Source organism: Amia ocellicauda, chromosome 15, assembly GCF_036373705.1.
Source record: "Amia ocellicauda isolate fAmiCal2 chromosome 15, fAmiCal2.hap1, whole genome shotgun sequence".
Lineage (NCBI taxonomy): Eukaryota > Metazoa > Chordata > Actinopteri > Amiiformes > Amiidae > Amia > Amia ocellicauda.
This window is the reverse complement of record NC_089864.1, coordinates 17,939,016-17,959,035: the sequence shown is the minus strand read 5'-3', so window position 1 is coordinate 17,959,035 and position 20,020 is coordinate 17,939,016. Positions and strand designations below refer to the sequence as shown.

General features: G+C 35.9%; 1 protein-coding gene across 14 annotated transcripts in view; it reads left to right on the top strand.

The window, feature by feature from the left end:
• The window catches only part of ppfia2 (PTPRF interacting protein alpha 2), a 193,052-nt gene that overhangs the window by 63,922 nt on the left and 109,110 nt on the right, over nt 1–20,020 (top strand). For 3 of the 14 annotated variants that reach the window (XM_066687124.1, XM_066687122.1, XM_066687121.1), the window contains exon 1: nt 2,915–3,336. The exons of 10 other annotated variants lie outside the window; for them this stretch is intronic. In XM_066687124.1, coding sequence (XP_066543221.1) covers nt 3,256–3,336 — 81 coding nt within the window. In that variant the 5' untranslated portion in view covers nt 2,915–3,255. Of the gene's footprint in view, nt 1–2,914; nt 3,337–20,020 lie in introns of those variants that run through there. One more of the 14 variants, XM_066687123.1, reaches the window with a different exon arrangement.

The window sequence follows — 20,020 nt, the reverse complement described above, 5'->3', positions numbered from 1 at the left end:
CAGACGTCTTTCTTAAAGTTGCAGTGAAAGCATAAGGCAATTATCCAACTTTGGAAGTTGAGAAAGGTCTACCAATCTATTAACTTGGCAGTTCTTTTGCAAAGAACAACCCCCCAGTGACTGTGTAAGAAACTTGAAAAACAATAGTTTATTATTGTTTTATTTTGAGACACTTGCCCTGTTAAAATCCAATAACCACATGGTCAGAGGTGAATGGCTGGCACAAGCCTGCCTGGTTTCAAAGTCTCTGCTTTTGTTTGGAAGCTATTTGCCACATACAGTGTGTCAATAACAAACACAGTGTGCTGGTGTGAATCCAATGCAATCATTATTAGAAGCTTTGTAAAGGTTAAGAAACATTTCTGCAGTGACCACACCAATACTTAAAGGTTTTATTGGGACACAGTTTCTGTTCAGATTGATGTATTTATAATTATTTTATTATTTATTTCTTATCCAGGGCGACTTACAAAATATAAGGGCAATACAAAGTGCAAAATTACACTGCAGTACAAGGCATAAAACATTACAAATTCCAATTCACATAATACAGTGCAATTCAAAGCATAATACATTTTACAAATTCCAATTTATGCAATATATAAGGTCTTGCATCCTGGACTGTAAAAGCTGATGAGTGCAGACAAGATGTTAGGTCACAGTCAAGGGCCGAGGGGAAGGGAGTATAGGGGAAATCAAATTAACAATACGAGTACTAGTAAAGCAAGGCAAGTAGTAAGATAAACATTGTATAAGTGTTATCTTACAGGAGAGTAAATGACTAAATTTACATGTACTGTCTGAAAAGTGTCTTGAGTAAGCACCAGAATGAGGTCAAGGACTCTGCTGTTTTGACTTCAGTGGGCAGGTTGTTCCACCATTTAGGGGCCAGGGATGAGAAGGAGCAGCTCTGGAGGAGGGAGAGTGGAGAGGAGGCAGAGTTAGTCTTCTGGCACTGGAGGAGCGCAGTGGTCTGGAGGGGATGTATGGAGAGACGAGTGTCTGAAGGTAACTTGGTGCACTGTGGTCAAGACAGCGGTAGGTGAGGGTCAATGTCTTGAACTGAATGCGTGCCGCTATCGGGAGCCAGTGCAGGGAGCGGAGCAGTGGAGCAGCGTGTGCGAATCGGGGCACAGATTTAGTGTCGCCAAGCATAAATCATATTTTTAAGAATGTGTTCTTTTCATGTTCATGTTCTTTTCTAAGCAAGGGAAAACAAAACCGAGTGTATCAAAAATAGATGTTTACACAATTATTAGTGAATTAATATATGAATCCCAAAGGAATAACACACATCCAACATGCAATCCCACTAAGTTCTGATGCTGATTTACATCTATAAACCCTAACCCCAAACCTAGTCTGTAACCCTATCCCAGATCCTGTTATACATGTGATTAACAGCAAAACTCAAAGTGCATATCTTATTAATGTATTGTTCCTGTGGTATTCATACATCAATTGGTGACCATTATTTTAAAATGACCTTATAAATAAAACACAGCTGAATTATTTCTAGACTTTAGTTTTTTTTTTGTTTGTGTTCGGCAACATTACCTTGACATAGAAATCAGTTAAATGGGAATGATACAAAGAATGTGCCGTTGCATTCTCCCATGTAGAAAAGGGCCTCAAAGACTTACTTACATGTTAATTAAGCCATTAGCAGTTTGTTAATCCATGAATGGACTTTGTTTTCACCGAGACCCCTGTGAGACAAGCACATTTTCAGAATTAAACCGAAATGTTCCTGTTTCCCAAGAGAGTTTGAAAAATACTATTTAGCTGCCTGAGGTGTGTTTAACTAGGGCTGTAATGTGAGGCAGACTCTAGAACTAGCTATCCAAAAGCATATCCCTGTAGAGGCATAGCCAATACAGAAACATAAATGTACAGCAATAAACACAACCCGTTATTATCTGTAATAAAACCACAATAGAGAAAGGTGGGGCCGGTATCGAAAATCATTACATGCATTATTAGGTTATAACACTGGATGCATACATAGAATTAATAACTAATTTAACTAATGTAGGACCAATTAATATTATTAATTATTATGATTATTAATAATAATATTATATTAAAACAATTGTAGCTCCATGCACTACCCTGTCTTGGGATGCTGCATACTTTCTGTATATTCTTGCAGGATTGCTTTGTCTTTGATTGATTTCCAGTAAGTCAATACACATGTGCCTATGTAAACACTTGCTGAAATTGCGTTTCACTTGTGGCTTTCGCATTCATCTGGACGGTTTGATAGTACCGTAATCAGTTGGGTATAATCATCGTCATCCAACGTTATACAAAACGAGCTTTGTTGTATTGCCCATGTGTTCGTGCAAACCAATACTATTGTGTAAATCAGATAGTCTTGCTGGAATAGCCATACCCAGTGAGTTAACATGAAGGGAGATCAATTAAGATTAAATAGCACGGTACACACTGGCAGAAACAGTAGTTATTGTTCTCACATTTTAACCAGTTATACCCAAGACTTTGTGATATGAATAACTCTACTGATTTAAAGAAAATAATCTGACAATAGACCCCACTGTATGGAATGCACTGGGTATTCTGTTTATGCATGCATTTCTGCATGCATGTATGTATTTATGAATGTATGCATGTGTTTATTATTATTATTATATACTATTACTCCTTACGTTGATTATGCACTATACAGTATACTATAGTTTACAACCCATGCTTACTCCTCCCGTATCCCTGGCAAATAATCCCAGATCCCAGAAAACAAGCAGCACACGCTGGTTTCAGTGTGTAGAAGAGGTTCCCTTACTCTACGCCTCCTGGAAAGACAAGGAAAAAAAACCAGAAAATTAGGAGGAGAAAAGAAAAAGCCCTGCTGGTTATTGGCCGGCCGGGCGCTGATGCGGAGCGCAGTCACGGTGCGGGCGGCGGAGGAGGGAGCCGATTAGCGCAGGCACAGACGGGCTGCTCCCGGCGCTGGCACTGGCTCCGGCTCCGGCTCCGGCGGCTCTCGACACTCATGGACCGCGCCGATCGCGCTCACTTTCTCGCTGCTTCGTGGGGGCTGTTGAGACTTTTTTGTTTCGCCCCGATCGGAGACGCATCCCCGTCCTTTGTCCCGGGACTGTAGCCCGCTGTTGTGGGTCTGACAGGGTCGCCCCAGCGGGGCAGATGGCAGTGCACTAGACCCGCTGAGAGCGACCTGAGGATTTAACCGCATACATAACATCTGTGTACTTTTGGGATTGCCTCTGAACAGAGATGATTTTCTCAGATATGAATACGGGGACCAACTCCCCCAAGGTGCATCCGCCTAACGGGACACGGTATTATACATTCCAGGCAAGTATCCTTATTTAATGACTTTCTTATTTATTATTATGACTTTATACTTAGGAAGTTGTATCGGTTTGGTAATGCAATATGACAGCAAAAGCATTTTTTTGTTGTTGTTGCATTTTTGTAAATAAAGGGTTTATGATTGTTGCTTGCATTAGATGATGCAAAATACAGAACAATAAGATGTATCCAGTTTTGAAAACAATTGAACTACCTAACAATAACTGTTTTCACACTGGGGGAAATGGTAATTGATTCTGCTGATGGTAGACCTGTTCATTGTGGAGAGATAATTGGACTAACTGTGTTGTGGTGCATGTGTTGTGTGTGGTGTGCATACATGCTTTGAAATAATACAGGTATAATGTACTCATTCAAAATAATCGTAGATGGTACACTTTAGTTTGTATAGTTGAGGTTTCCCCTATTTAAATATCCACATATCCTGTGTCTTTTATACATCTGATATAATAGTGTTTTACATTGTTACAAGTTTTCAATCATTTATTTGATTTAATAATGAGCTTTTCACTTAGTTTGTATCAAATTGAATATGTACAGTAATGCTTGTGCTGTGGCAGTGTGTAGTCCAGGGACCTCAGCCTGCACATTCCCAGAGGAGCACTAGTGCCAAAGCGTCACATGCCAGCGCTGTGTACATTAAGCAAGACATTGACACTTCTGCACATCATCTGCTTGCTGTAATGTAGATAAAACGGATTTGGATACTTAATTCTCGACTTTTAAATAAATCATCACAATCTGTAACTTCACAGGGCCATCCCATGACATTTTAGTTTCTCATTTCTGTAGTGTGTAGTTTGGAAAAAGCGCTTCACGCAGATCTTTAAGTTCCCCATAATTAGTGTATCAGCAGTTTACCTTTTTACTGAATTCCACAAGGAACACTAAGAAGTTTCTGCTCTTTCAGTATAAAAATATGAAATATACAGGTTTCCGGAGGCCTTGAACTATTTTTAAACGACACCTTGACATACCCTCTTGATCTTAGCTGCTGAACTCAGATGTTTTGTATTATCTCTCAGCAAGCAAGTGTAACAGTTGCAGAAGGAAGATATTTTGACAATACCTTCACAGTCATCATGCTTACCTTTGAACAGCACCAGTATGCTAAGACTTCTGTTTCATTCCCCCCTGTGACATGATAATCAGGCACAACAATATGTCTAGGTATTTTCCCGGTAGGATTAACTGAACACTGCTGTAGCAGTTTGGAAAGCTTGGATAATAAGAAGTTGTTAAACAACTAATTATTCTTCTGCTGCTGCTTCTTGTTCTGCTACTGCTGCTGCTTCTGCAACCTTTGAAAGCAGGTTAGAAAGAAGCTTGTCCTGAAATAAAAATGAATAATTGTACATAAATAAGGTTAGTGTAGTAGTTGTTTTAATATCAAGGTATATGACTTCAAAACCAGCTGGGTTACTGATGCTTGCCTTGCTGTGATGGAGTTGTCAGCGTTCCTTTGATTTTTGTTGGTAACCACCCATGCATCTGTATTATTGTTATCACCATATACCAATATCTCATATTTCTGGTATTTTTATATTTTTCCCTCTTGGCAGTCCTTTAAATTCACATTCCCTTCCATACTCCTTCACCACAATCCAATAATATGAGATAGGGATTATTCTGGCTATAAGGTCTCAGGGACTTCAAGAGATCTTAAGTTCTTAAGATCTTACTATTAAGAGTTAAACCATGCAGAAATCTGTAAAGGAAAAATGTTTCATTTTTGTAAATCATCTTTATCAATTGTGAGTCGAAAATACTTTCTTTAGTTGGAGGGAAGCCCAGAGGATATGATGTACTGTTAAAGCTTGAAAGGCTGTCAGAATTTAATTTTAAATATGACGGCAAACCTTGTGGTTCTTTAATTTTTTTTTTTTTTTTTTTTACTTGGACATCGGTCTGTTTGGGAAGCTGACGTTTTGGCAGTTATTTGGGAATTCCATCGTGGCGCCACATTGGCGGTGCATCTCTAAATTCAATTACCTCAGGTCCCTGGATCAAACCTACATCAGTCCTGCTCTGGGGTCTGGAAATTAAGCCTACATCATAAAAATCAACCTGTCAAGTGTTTAAAAGATGTTCGAGGCCATAGTACATCTGATCTCGTTAAACCATTAGCGCAGAATAATGAATGCTATGTCTGGCTTAAAATGATTCCTCCTACGATTACAGAATGTCTTGAAACTATTGTGTAGGTGATATTCTCCATAACAAAAAAATAACTGCATTAGGAGAAACTGTTCAATTCTTTGTGAATTATATGTATATTTATACTAGTTTAATAGTTCCCTTCGGTAAGGCAGAAGTAAAGACACAGTAACTCCTGTCCAATCATTCCATAAACCACAATCATCTCCAATTTTATATATATATATATATATATATATATATATATATATATATATATATCGTTAAGTTTACAGTCATAAAAGTGCTTCAATGTTTCAACTCATTTGTCTTGCTCAGGGCACTAGGAAGCTATTCATATAGTTCTATAGACAGATATTAGTGTGGAATAAATGTGTACATAATCACAGAGATTCACAATCCTCCTTTAGCTTTGATAACCTTGAGAATGTTCTTCCTGTAGAATTTTAATGTTTCCCGAGAAGCGCCTGAACATATTTGACTATAAACATGTTTCAGACCAATCTGGGAGTCATTCATTCCCTTCTTTTTATGTTGCTTGAGGAGATGTTTCGTCCTCAGACCTCTGCATGGATATGGATACCCGATTGATGAACTGACATCAAATGGTAGTCCAGGAGACATCAGGCACAATTTTCTCTGTGCGCAAACTGTCGGGTAATTGCCCTTATTTATTTAGTATGAGATGGGCAGTTTGCCCATAATTCCCCTAATGGGAAAATTGACACCATTATATAAAGATAATGCCAGAATCATTTAAGACCCCCAAACACTGCCATTTGCAAAACGTATTTTTGACTTTTTTTTATTTGAATACAATTTTGTTCTGTCCTTTTTTCTTTGTATGAAAGTAAACACAGCCTTGAATTGACACTATGGTCTATTGTGACTTTCACCTTCCTATTTAATTATCTTTTTATAGCTGATACTAGACTTGTGGAGGTCAGTTACCCTTTTTAAAGATATTTAAGAATTTCCCCATGAGAACAGTGATACTGATTTTTGTATGAACCCTTCATTTAATCCCAATGGCAATCGAGAGGACTTCCAGAAGCTTCTTTTAACTTAGAGGTTTCATGAAATAAACATATGACTACAAATATAATTTATATATATGAATACATTTTAATATTGTATATTTAGAAGTATTTGTATTTCCTTGAAATTGATATTTGTAGTTAATACTTTTTTAAGCATTTTTGAATCCCAGTATCAAAGGTATGAATACATTTTGGAGGCAACTATATATTTACTAGCCTATATTGATCTACTGCTGGATGAAGAGATGTTTTCACTTCCCCCTCTCTCTCTCAGTTAATTAATTGATTATCATATTGAAGAGGGGCAGGAAATACATTTACTTGAATAACTAAAAGAAAGAAGTCAAAGACCTTCAATATTGTAATAGTTAAATGTAATGACTAAGTAGGGAAATGTCCAGGCTGTTTTGCTGACATGAGTTTTCTGATTCAAATGTAGAGTGTATAAAACATTCTTGTTAATGTAATATTCATGTCAACATCAACACGATGTCTAAATCAAAGATGTTCTTAATTTGTTCTGTGCAGATTGTATTGAAATACCTCATAATGATGAAACCATTACATATTTTAGTTCTGAATCTTCATTAGAATGATTATATTTGAGCAATATTTTATTCAGTTTATTTATTCAGATTATGATACAATAATTTGGTACTTAAACTTGATAAATAGGCACTTCTGATGTATATTCTGAAATAAACAGCTTAATGGCATACTGTAGTTTGGTGTCTTCCAGAATTGTATTGGTTTTCAGCAGGCATAGGCAAATAATACCAATCTAATGGAGTCTGAGCCACCTAATAGGCTGTGAACAAGTAACTCTGGCAAAGATACACTAACCTGATTAATCATAGAGCTCTGATCAGTCTGGGGATTAAAGTCAAGATGGATAGATTTGAACTGTTTTGAGGTTAATCAAGGATGGGATGTAAAACATTTTCATATTGAAAAAGTTTGAGTAGAGTTTCATAGGAGAGTCAAACATGTGGATTATTCTATAAGAGGAGGGATTTATGCTTGTTAACTGTGTAAGCCTGTTAAACAATTAACTGAGGTTAACAAGGTGAGTATCTTGTCTTATTTAAGACAGACCCAGGACTCAAATCTACAACCAGCTGGATCCTCATGTATGCATTTCGAAGCAAGTGATCAGAAGACCTTTTAATTCTTCATAAGTATGCGAGCGAGATGTGAAAAAAGTTTTCATGTGAAATTTCCCATAGTCTTTAGACTTTTAGACACTGATACATCAACTTATTTTGGCTTAGATTAGAAACTCAAATAGACACACCACAAAGCAGAGTTTGAGTCATCTTGAATTAAGTTGTGTTGCATTGAACTACCACTTAAAGCACATTTGGCAGCTTCCCTGCCACTGTGGGTCTTGCTTGATATCTCTGATGCAGTGTACTAATTTAAGCAGCAGTCTTTGCTGAACTGCTCAGCACAAGTATTCTTGTAGCCCAGTTCCCTGGTGAACACTTGATCAAAGCAATTAAAGCCAATGCTTGCTTGGGGAGGAGACGATGCAGAGTTGCATCCAAAGCTGATACCCAAGATGGATGACAACCTGTGCTGTCTCATTAAAAATGTAACTTTTCATTTGAATCCACACAAGTGTCTAGATCTGAAAACCCCACTTAGGTGATCATTTTAGTGGAATGGCTGGGATGCCAAGAGCCCTTAATAATGAGTTGGGTTTGGTTGATAAAATAAGTGCCAAAGAACTGGTAAAAGTATTGTTAGCTTAAAGGACAGCATGCATAAAGAGCGGATATGAAAAAGCTTTACATTGTCATGATCTTTAAAGGTTAAGAGTCGAAACTGAGCCTTTTGTTTGTCAAATCCTCTCCAAAATGGTCATATTGATGTTGTTAACATAATACTCTGAAACGCCTCCCAAAGCTGTGTCCCGAACTGCTCCCTCACTCCCTACTCCCCTCAGTAAGTGAAAATGGTGACATTTTGCTGACATCACACTTGAGTGAGATAACCGATATGGTGATAACAGATTAATCGACAAATCAAAATATCTGTTGAATTCGAATTGATTAATCGTGCAGCACACCACTAATATATACAATTTTCATGAATTTATAGTTGTACTGCATGAGATAAGTGTCATATAGATGTTTGTTTCCTGTCCATGGCTCGAATTCATGGGTAAAAATGGTGTCCGGGATTATTTTATTGTTTATTTACTCCGGATCGATAGTAGTCATCTTCAGATAAACAAGAATAATCTAACCGTAATCTGAATATGTACTGGGTGGTATGTTTGCGTTTGATTCGCACAACCCCATTTTAGTTAATCTCCCAATGTTGATTTCCTCAGCTAAATCAGGCCCAGATCAATTCAACCCTAGGCAGGCACACATTCCACAATAGATACTTGATGGTGGATAGAGTATATACACCATCAAATGACAAATTGCAGTTTACAGTTCAGTACATTAAAACAAAATAAATAAATGCTCTAAAACATTGACAAATGTGACTTTTTTTTTAGTGGCTTATTGTTAGTTTATTTTATTATGTTATTTAAATAGATAGCCTAGCAATTGTGTCCTCATTTGCATGTTCCAGCGATGATATATTTGAAATTTGCTTCACAAATGTCTTATTTCTCTCTAAGTGAATAGATTTAATTTGTGTGGTTATGCAGCAGTTATGCTCTAATTGAGATCTTGTTTGAGATTATGTTAACAGTATTGCTTGCGAGAAGAAAGTACATGTAATTATGCAATATTATAGATATGTCTTTAGGAGATTTGTTATTCAGATTTCCATTTACTAGAGCTGTGGTGACCGAACCTTTCAATAAATGATTGTGAACTAGCACAGAAGCCGTATGCGCTGGCACATTCAGCAGACATGCACACACAATTAACATGAAATAAATGTTTTATTGTTTCTTTAATTAACCATCAAATCTTGAGGCTATTTTTAGAAACAAACTCATACAGTCACCAGCTGTGAATCATGAAAGTATTACTTAGATACACAATCATTAAATATGTTTATCAGATAATGTTGATGGAGGTAATGATGAAACAATTTTACCTAAACCAAAGGTCATTAGCAGTCAAGTTGTCGTACAGCTCTTGAGTGCCACTGTTTTAACCAAATAATCAGACGCCATGTTCTGTTTGATCGTGTCCAGCTACCCTTTGAATTTAACGTTTGCTTTTCAAATGCATAAAGGTGACTAATATGGCTTTTTAATAGTCTTACATTTTACAATGAATTAAAACATTGATATTACAAACATATACTTTCATATGTATTTCTATCAGACATGATGACTTTGTCCTAGTATACAGATTTTTATTTGTGTTTAAATGTTTGGCCTATTTTATTCTTCTTAATCAGGCTGCATGCATTAAAACCTCTACTGGGCAGATGGGGAGTTCAGTTTGACCCAGTTTGACGGATTCCATGCTGATTAGTGATGAGTGGGCTTTGGAAAGTAGGAGCTCAGGTTTGTCTGTCTTTTTTTTTTAAATACAAAGCTCTGCTCTTAGATGAGATTTCACCCATATTTCATGCATGTTATTCTGAGTATCTTCTCATGACCCGCCCACTCCCCCGTCATCATTGCTGAACAGTCGGATGCATCTTGTGGCTCAACGGGTAAACGGAAACGCCGGTGAGGGACTGTAGACTCTGACGGGCTTGATCTTCTTATAGGCAGCCATCCCAGCTGTGTGGTTTATTTCTCTCCTTTTTTTTTTTTTTCTCTGAGCTTATGTCTCTGTCTGAATCAGGAAAAGGGGGGATGGGTGGCCAAAGTAAATGCAAAACTGAAATTAATCGACGGGGAAAGAGAATATGCTCTTCCTTCTTAAATGTTGGTGTTCCTTATTGTTCTTACCTTAATCGTTCTTAAACAGAAAAACATTGTGATTTTTTGCTGTCTTACCATATAAACATTAACTTACAAACTACCTAGAGAGCACAATAATCCCTTTATTAGTTGTAAAAATTATAATAACACCATTGTAAACCATTGTAAACCTTGTAAACATTGTAAAATAGTAAGTAAAACATGCATTTCAAGTTAATATGTATTATCTGCTTTCCCTGTCTGTTAAAAGCCTTCCTACTACGTTTACGAGAGGCAAGAGTTAATGAAATCAGACGGTGGTAGTCATTATTAAACATGCAGTGGGATTTCAGTTTGAATTATTCAAGTCTGGGTCAGGATGGGTTGTGTTGTATTCAGAACTTGTGAAATTCAGTGAATCATTTTGCAACTGATAGGTAGGAAAGTGAGATTTTTTTTTCTCTGCTATTTCTATTTTTAATGTGGTTGTTTTTTTATGATGACAGGGGCGTTTTATAGCATCTGTTGTGGATTATACAAGACTCAGCACTTTCGCCATTTAATTGTTCATGTGTCACTCCTATAATCCGTCATTATCACTTTCTTGGCTAATGTTTTTTTTTTTGGGGGCGGGGTAATCTTAGTAACATGAGATGGTGAATAAAAATTCCTGAAGGAGAAAAAAAATGACTTCACTTATTTATTTATTTAGTAAAACACTGTGCAAACCCTCTGAGACTTGTTAAAAGCACAGGCTTAGCTTGTCAGTAAAACTGTACAAGCCATTATAGTGAAAATACCAAGAAAAAAAGGTAATGCACACTATTTCTAAACTAATTGCTGTGCTGCACCTCTGTTTAAATCCAGTCTATATTTCTAAGACATATCTATGATGTTATTCATCTACTTTATGATATAGTTTATTATCATTTCTTTATATTTGCATTTTTTTATGTATTTATTTATAAGCAAATACCTTTACCCAGGGCAACTTACATTTGTCACAATATATACAGATTCCACACGAAATAATACAGTAATACCAAGAAAATACACTGTACAATGTAAATCTTCAGTAAATCAAGTAAACAATATAGTGCACAATTTAAGGGAGAGGTAAAGTAGAAGCAGTATTGTGACATTTGTGGCCCATGCCATGGGATCAAATCAGGTAAAAGTACCAAAAGTAGAGATGCAGTTACAATTATAGGTTACATTTGCATCATTCATACCCAATGGAGCATCACAGAAGCTCCTTAAACTGTATCTAAATACTTATCTGCAGCTGTCCAGGGTGCTGAAAGTAAGGGCCAAAGTAGTCGAGGTAGAGCGCTATAGGCCTTACACTGCCAAACATGTTTTCAGACGCCAAGTTTGGCATCAGGTTTACAAGCACTCCACATTTAGTGAAACATTTGAGGTGACCTAGGTGGTTGTTTGTAACTCAGTTCATTTGATGACTTGTAATTGTAAAAACTCTTGATAACAGTTGAAGCAGTTAAAATATTGCATTTTTACAATGGATTCCTCCCCAAACGAACGAAGCAATAAAATACCTTTCACATAAGCTGGCCACAATATATTTACTTTATTTTTCCATTGAGCTATAATGGTACAGAGTAAGAGTTTCACATAGAAAGTGCTGATCATATTTATGTATTAATTAATTTTATGTAAAAAGATGTTTCCCTATTTGAAAGAGTAGTCTATGAATGCTTTAGCAGTGTGAGTAGCATCCGAGTTGCACAATTGCACCAGGCTGTACAGAACTCTAAAGCTGTCCTTCAATTTTGTAGATAAAGACTGGGCAAGGCCAATCAAAGACGCCATCACAGTGCATCAACATAATAGCATTTACAGGGTTAACAACTGGGTATAAAACACAGGACTAATGGACTATAATACCTCCATCAGAGTAGGTGTTTGGTAGGGCTGCTGCATTTGCAATATGTTCCAAGTGAAGTAGTTTACCACATGCAAGTCTGAAATTCTGGGCAGGAAGTGGGTGTTTTAATTTCCACTTCCAACAGAGATGTTAACAAACCCAGGAGATGTGTTTTAATTAATGGATAACGTGGAAGACTGTGAGACATTGCTTCTGTTGTTTTTCAGATATGTACAGTTTATGATAAAGTTCCTCATTTCGGTCCTGTATGTTTTCATAAAGATACAGGAGGATGTGCTTCCTGTATGGCATTGATAAGTTATATAGATTATGGCTATTCTTACTTTACTTAGTTATATACAAAGAACAGAAAGAAAGAAAGATGAAGCGCAACAGGCAAATGACAATCTTCATCCTGAAAGTACATTCTGATGCATGTCCTTAAAGTATTGCTGATGTAATTTGAACTCTTCTGCTGGTCCTTAGATAGAAGCCACTGTAACAAAACATCCCTCAATGGATGTGTATGAAAGAGAGGAAGAAAGATGATGTGGAAAGCAGGTTTGGGTTTAGCATGGACACAAGGGAAATAGAACGATCCCCAAATGATTACATATAATCTATATTTTATATTAATATAAATTGAGGAAGTCGGTACAGAAAGCCCATAGAAAATGACAGGGAGACTAGATTATACGCCCACACAAGATGATTATTGTGCTGGATTAAGGTTTTAAATTTTTTCCCAAATCTGTTTTGCCCCGAAATTCTTTCAGATACACTGTTATTAATATGATTTCCTGTAGATTAATATTCACCATTTATTACAGGTTTAATGCAGAATAAATGTAGTTTGGGAATGCACCCCACCCCCACCCCAACAAATAATAACTAATGTTTCAGTTTTTTAATTGGTTCACTGAGACCATATCTTTTTTTTTTTTTCTTCTGGAGAATGGCTTTTGTTCTAACCTGCATCAACATGGATGTGGGTATTTTTCATTTTGAAGCAGCTTTGTTTCATATGTAGTTTTCCGAAAGATATGAAACTAATTTGAATATAAATTATTTGTATAGGATTTGTATCTAGATGGGATTTTTGAGTCATTAAATGGTTGGATCAGGAATATTGGGCAAAGGTCAAAATAAGTTAATTTCCCTCTTGGAACAAAAAGAACTCTGATATCAATCAAGTGTGGGATGAAACTGTTTTTGATTACAAGTTTCATTTCCACAGTGTATCAACAGAATTATTCTATTTAACTACTATGAACCAATTATTTCCCATGTAGTGTGCAGAGGTTCAGACCCCATTAAGTGTCTGACTTGTTGAATGCCACGTGCTGTCCACTTTTGCCTGTCAAAGGGGATCTAATATTCTCCCATTTTACGGCATTTCAGCATTTACATGAGCTTTTAAATTAGTTCGCAATTGCCCATAAAATCAAGAACTATCTGGTCACAGTAGGGCAGAAAGGAGAATGTGTGTGTGTGTGTGCCAGCTTGCCAGAGGTAGAACAATTTATAAATGAACAGATTTAAAGGATTTGGTATCGAGAGATTTCCATTTTTAATTCGTCTCGGGGGATTTAATCAAAAAGCGTTATTTAACTGTGTATCTCTTTTTCTATATCAACAGTGCAGTGCTCTTAAACTTGTCTTCAGAGAAAATCCGAAGTGTATTTTCAATTATTGGAAATGACCGCATGCTAAAAATATATAGCCAATAAGTTTTACTAACTTAGCATTAGGTTTGCCTTAAACTAATGAATTAAAGACCAAAATGTCCTATATTTATTGGGAAATAAGTTATTGGGCAACTAAATTATATACAAATTACATAATTATATACATTATATACATAAAAAAAATAACAGCAGTATACTGTTAAACATGTTTAGGTTTCTTCTAAATTATGTACATTTTAATATTTTTGTTTTAATACAGCACTTCTGCAACAGACTTTTAGCATACGTTTTTATTGTAACAGACTTTGTAACTCCCAGGATCCTGTAACTGTTCACTAATTTAGGGAGCATATATAATTATAATAATAACAACAATAATAATCATTATAATAATCATAATAAAATATCATGAGTCACCTGTACGATCACTATTAGTGCTGTTGTTTTTTCTCATTGAACTGGAAAGGAATGACTCAAATTTTGTCAGTATCAAAATAATGGATTTGAGTACAGACTGAGACAAATTAAATGCAATTATATTGAATAGTGCCACCAGCTTTAAATGTTGATTTAAAAAAAAAAAGCACAATAAGAATGTCTTCAAGTTATCCGTTATTGATGTATATTCTATATATTAACAAAAAAGTTGCATTACTCTACAGAGAGTATAAAAGAGCTTGTATACCTGAGAGCTTTAGGCAGGTTGTAATTAGGTTTTTGTATTCTTTGCAGCTTAAAGATCTCATAAGCAGTGTTATGAACCAAAATTAAATCAAATGGATTGCAATTTATTAGCTTTGTAGATATTTAAAGAGCTCCTCTAGTTATCTGCACTAACAGTTGACCTAGCACTCTCTTTTCTGCAGGTCTTTTACATACTGCCCCGCTGTTTGCCTTGAGCAATAATAAAGATGGCTGATTATCTTTCAGACTGACTAAATTATCCCTTAGAAGGAAACCTTTCTGTTCGTTTCAAAAGAGCAATGAATTTTAATCTGGTTGTGTTTATAATTAATTATTTGGGCAAGAGGTACAAAATCTGTTCAAATTTGATGGTGATGGAGGAAATTATCACTGCTGCAGTTTAGATCAACTGAATATAATTCTGGCTGAGCTGTGATAAAGGACCGCTGTGTTATTTATGCGACTGTAATATTTTCTCTATTGTTTGCACTTTTACATTTTACTGCATTTTTATAGGGAGGGCTAGACAAACTGAGTCACTTAAAGGGGAACACGCACACTTCCTAATAGTAAGATTTTATGTGTCTCTGAAAACTGTGAAATAACTTATCCTATTACTTCATTGCATTGGAAATGGCCTTGGAGTTTATCCCAAAAAATCAAGCCTGACATTTGTTCAGCATACTTGTGTGCTTTCTTTTTATTGTGAATAGATTCTGATTTTTAAATATTTGAAAAAACTATTGATGAAACTAATGTTGGATTAATTGTTTCTTTTTCTGAATTCAACAGCTACTACTGTTAGTACTATAACAATAATCGAAAGCACCTGTCTCAATGCGGTTCATCTCACATTGTGGCTACCTTTCCTAATCTGTGTTGACAGAAGACACAAACTGTGCAAGAAATGGTCCTTCCACTTGGCTTCAGCTACAGGCCTTGCAGGATAAAAATTGTTGGATAGGAACATAACATTGGGCTCTGTTACTGTGGTGATCTCAGCTGTTGCTTTGCTTTTAGGGAACAACACAGGGCAGCCACAAACCTCATGACAGGGCTGTAGTAACCTGTATCTGTGCCGTTGTGTTTTCTGACCAGCTAAAGAATCCCAAACAGTTGAAACACATAACAAAAATGAAACAAACAAACCAGTAGTTAGCATTGGAGATTTTAAGTCCCAGAATTCAGCTGGGCCATACAGTACCAGCACACTCGTAATGCTCCATTTTTTTGCAAAAAGAAAGCAAATCAGTTTGTATCCCACACGTCTTTTCATTAATAATTAAAAGGAGCCAGACGGCTACAGAAACCATTGAAACACTCAAACATGGCAGTCCTTTTTTCACATTCATCTTCAGTTAAAAGCCTCATTAACCTACAGAGCGAGAATAGTTGAACTCGACTTAATTATAATTAATTCATCAAGTTCTACTAAGAAATGGAATCCGTGTAAAATCTATAAAATGTCAAACAGGTGAACTAAAAATAAAATGTTAAAATGCAGAACAATGTGTACATACAACTGAAGCATGCTATACAATATCATTTACACGTGTGCTGTACAGCGCTTACGAATTATATGATTATATGTGTTCACCTGAGCAACTGGAATTTGGCGGAATACTATAATTTTCCATGAATGGCACCAGTTTTGAGGTTTAAATTCCTGTTTACCCATGATGCTTTTCAAACATCTTTGCTGAAAAGACATTCCTGAAAAGTAGGTACTATTCTACTGTATAGATTAGATTAAAGTTTGTTTATTGCAGGCAAATTAAAGTTTACAGCAGGTTTCATGGTCATTACAGACCTATATACAAAGCCAGGCTTTCTTCTCATGTAAGGTGTTCAATAACCTCCACAACATTTGATGGCAGTGGCCTATCTATGGCTGGAGAAAGATTATTGTTGGTAATGTTCAATGTGCAGTTAGTTTTAATTTCTTGTGCTGTCTTTTTGGTCTTTGTGGCACCACTGATATATCGTTCCTAACTTAAAATTCAAATAAGAGCCTGATAAGAATCCCATCTCTTACGATCTCGCACTCAATATGGTTTCTCTCAAGTCAAGATACAACACATTGTGAATAGTGTACGGTACGCAGTTGGAATAAAGTCACAGTTTATTCAGTTTTCTAGCACAGGTATTTCTGAAACCTACCTCTGTTTATCATGTGGCATTAATCTAATTTGTTTCTAAGATATCCAAGGCTTCATCACAGCAAGTCAGTGGCACCAAAGCTGCACTGTAAAACAAACCCTGCCAACCAATAAGCATCTGTCTATTAAGATATGGAGTGAGGCATTTGAAAGGGCTAGTTACCAGGGCTATATTTACACTTTCCAAACGTGGGCACATATTTCAAAGCACCATTCATGCTGTCAATTTTAATATATCTCTTCAAAATGACATATTTAATACAGTCTTCAAGCTAAAAAGGAAGTTATAATTTCAAACAAACAAACTCATTTTCATTTTGGTAATATTGTGATAAAATAAACTTTCCCAGAGTTCAGAAATGCTATCTTTGCCCAGAGTTCAACAGTGACGTTCTTATTCATATAGGATGTGACCACATCATCTTCTGTATTAACCCAGAGTACAACTGAATAGTTTGCTTCAGTAAAGATATGATATCTGTGTTATCTATTCTTTATTCTGCTCTGTTTCTTTTTTATTTACGATTACATCATTTATAAGGAAGCATGGCTTTAATGGTTTATATACTTTTAAATACTAATACAGAGGTAGGAGACATTTGTTATTAAATCATACAGTTTGCAGGAGCGTTGCTGATGTTTGCTTTTTGATTAGAAATATACATATAGGGGAATAACTTCTTGCAAATCTCTTGTAACTATTTAAAGTCAAATTAATAATACAAGTGCAGTACATAATATATTTTGATTATTAACATTTTCACCATTATTATATATTAAATATCTGCAATTACATCTTTATGAATCTTTAGACTACAGATACAAATTGTTTACAACAAATGAAAAATTGTCTGTGCGCATGCGTACCTGTGTATGTTGATGCTGTAATTCAATTAAGTATGGTATCTATCTTATGATATTCAGATCATTTGAAGATTTTGATTGAATTTTAGTCTGATTCTAGCAGGGAAATGCCTTTGAGAAGCAGAGAAGCTGTAAGCTTGTTTTAATGATTTCAAATAGTCATACTTTGTGCAAGGTAAGCTCAGACATTGTTAAAACCACGTTGACCATTGACTGACCTTGACAAATGAGGTTGCAGCCATAGAGTTGTACAGAAATATTTCTTTGCACGAGAAGTAAATTGATAAATTCCAGGAAAACCAAACATTTAAAAATGTTCTTCCAAAATAATTTACTTTGGAATTTGAATTATCTTGCTTTCCTTCTTTAATTTATTGTAGCACAACACATGAGAACAACAATCTTTGACAATTCTATTCCGTGCAAAACATTCCTTCTTCAAACAAGCCTTCTCCCTCATTTCATTGAAGACATTTTGCTTGGGATTGTCATTTGTTTCTAGTCCCTAAAAATGGACAGTCCTTTCGTTTTGTCAGGTTGAGGTTCACTAACATTTATAATGACATTGCCAATCATAATAATAACTTGTAATCATCCATGGTTCGACTTAGAGATGTAGTTTAACACTTCATTTTATTTGTAAATCTGACAGATTTGTTTAAATCTGCAAAAGCCCTGTAATTGTAATAAGCTCTCTTCCAAACACTTTTCTCAGCACGTCATGTCTTTCACTAATTCCTCAGACAGATTTGTCAGAAACTTGCCTTCTTTTTAGTTAACCGCAAATTATGCATCACAAGATGTTGTTAAAAGGTGTTCTCTTACCATGGCAATTGAATACAGTAAGGTCTGAATAATTTGTTTTACCTCCACCCTTGGCACAAATGCTTTACGCTTGTGCCACACTTCTCATGCTGTTATCTTTGGCTGCAGCCCCATCATGAAAATATGGAAAGGATTACATAAGGTCACATGGTAAAACAACTTTAAGATCCCCGAACAGCCATTCAGTTTGAGCAGCTTGAGATTAGCAATGCTTGCTGTTTTTTTGGGCCGATCGATACTTTGGTTTGTTAGGCCTTTCTTGTTATCACCAGTACAGTGGGTACATTCTTTTTCTTATTTTTAAAGCAGCTGGAAGAAAAGTTGAATTACTTGTGCATTATCAAAACAAGTGCCTCTGTAAGACTCCAAGGTGGCAATCAACCTACATTCCAGTTCAGGGTAAGAAAGTCAGTGAAGCAGCAGTAGTTTTCTCATGACCTACTCAAGTGTTTCCAAATGCAAGTGGCAGGAGACATCTGTCAAATGTAACCCCAAGGCAAGAGAGAGATGTTTTTTCTGAGAGTTGACTATACGATACAGCATTTATCTTTTTTTGTTTGTTTCATATTCATCCAAACTGTGTTATTTAGAGATTCTCTGATAGTGTGTTCAGTCCTATATGCATCATGGTCTTCCATTAGACTCCTTCATTGTAATTTGTATAGGCTTCTTAGTTTGTGCAAATAAGCCATGCTCTGCTAATTACATTAATTACTCACACACTAATTGACACCAAGTCCATCTCAGTTCTGTAAAACAGCATTAAACCCCAGTCTCTGCACTTTCCTTGAATTTCTACTCACGTTTGGTCCCTCTTTTTCCTTTCCTTGCTGAGGTGTTTACCGTAGACTTGGCTCTGTCCATAACAAGCAATGTCTGTGATACAGCCTCCTATTAAGTCTTTGTACATGCTGCTGAATCAGTGTACTGTTTGAACATCTGTTAAGCATGGCATTGATTATATGTTTATTTAATTTTCCTGTTTGAAATTTATAAAGAAATTACTGCCTTCCAGAAATCCATATTGTGTGTGTCACAGTCCCTAATCCGCTCAACTGAGATTTCAAAATGCTTGAGGATATATTAAAACATTTTGGTACAATCCTGGAAATGATCGCAAGTTCCAGTGCAGCTCTTGTGATTTGCAACACCACCATGAATCCAAAATGAACAGACGGGAGTGTAAAGCTTTGCAAATATGTTGGGACCTAATCTATTATTCTTGCTTACCTTCCTTCTTGAATATATGATACAATAAACAATAAATTTGTCTGAAGAAAACCACTAAAGGAAAAAATATTGAATGCAAACATTGTTTACCATACTATATATTTGCTGCCTCCAAATATATTAATACTCTTGATAACATGTATAACTTTTTAAACACAAAAGCGTATTGTTTCTTGGCGGATACCCATTGGATTTTTCTCCTATTGCCATTGATTAATACAATTCCCTAGGCTTTAGCTAACAGTGTTTCCCTCCCTTTATAATAATCTCTTCATCCCATTTTAAGTGATACATTTGCTAAGTAT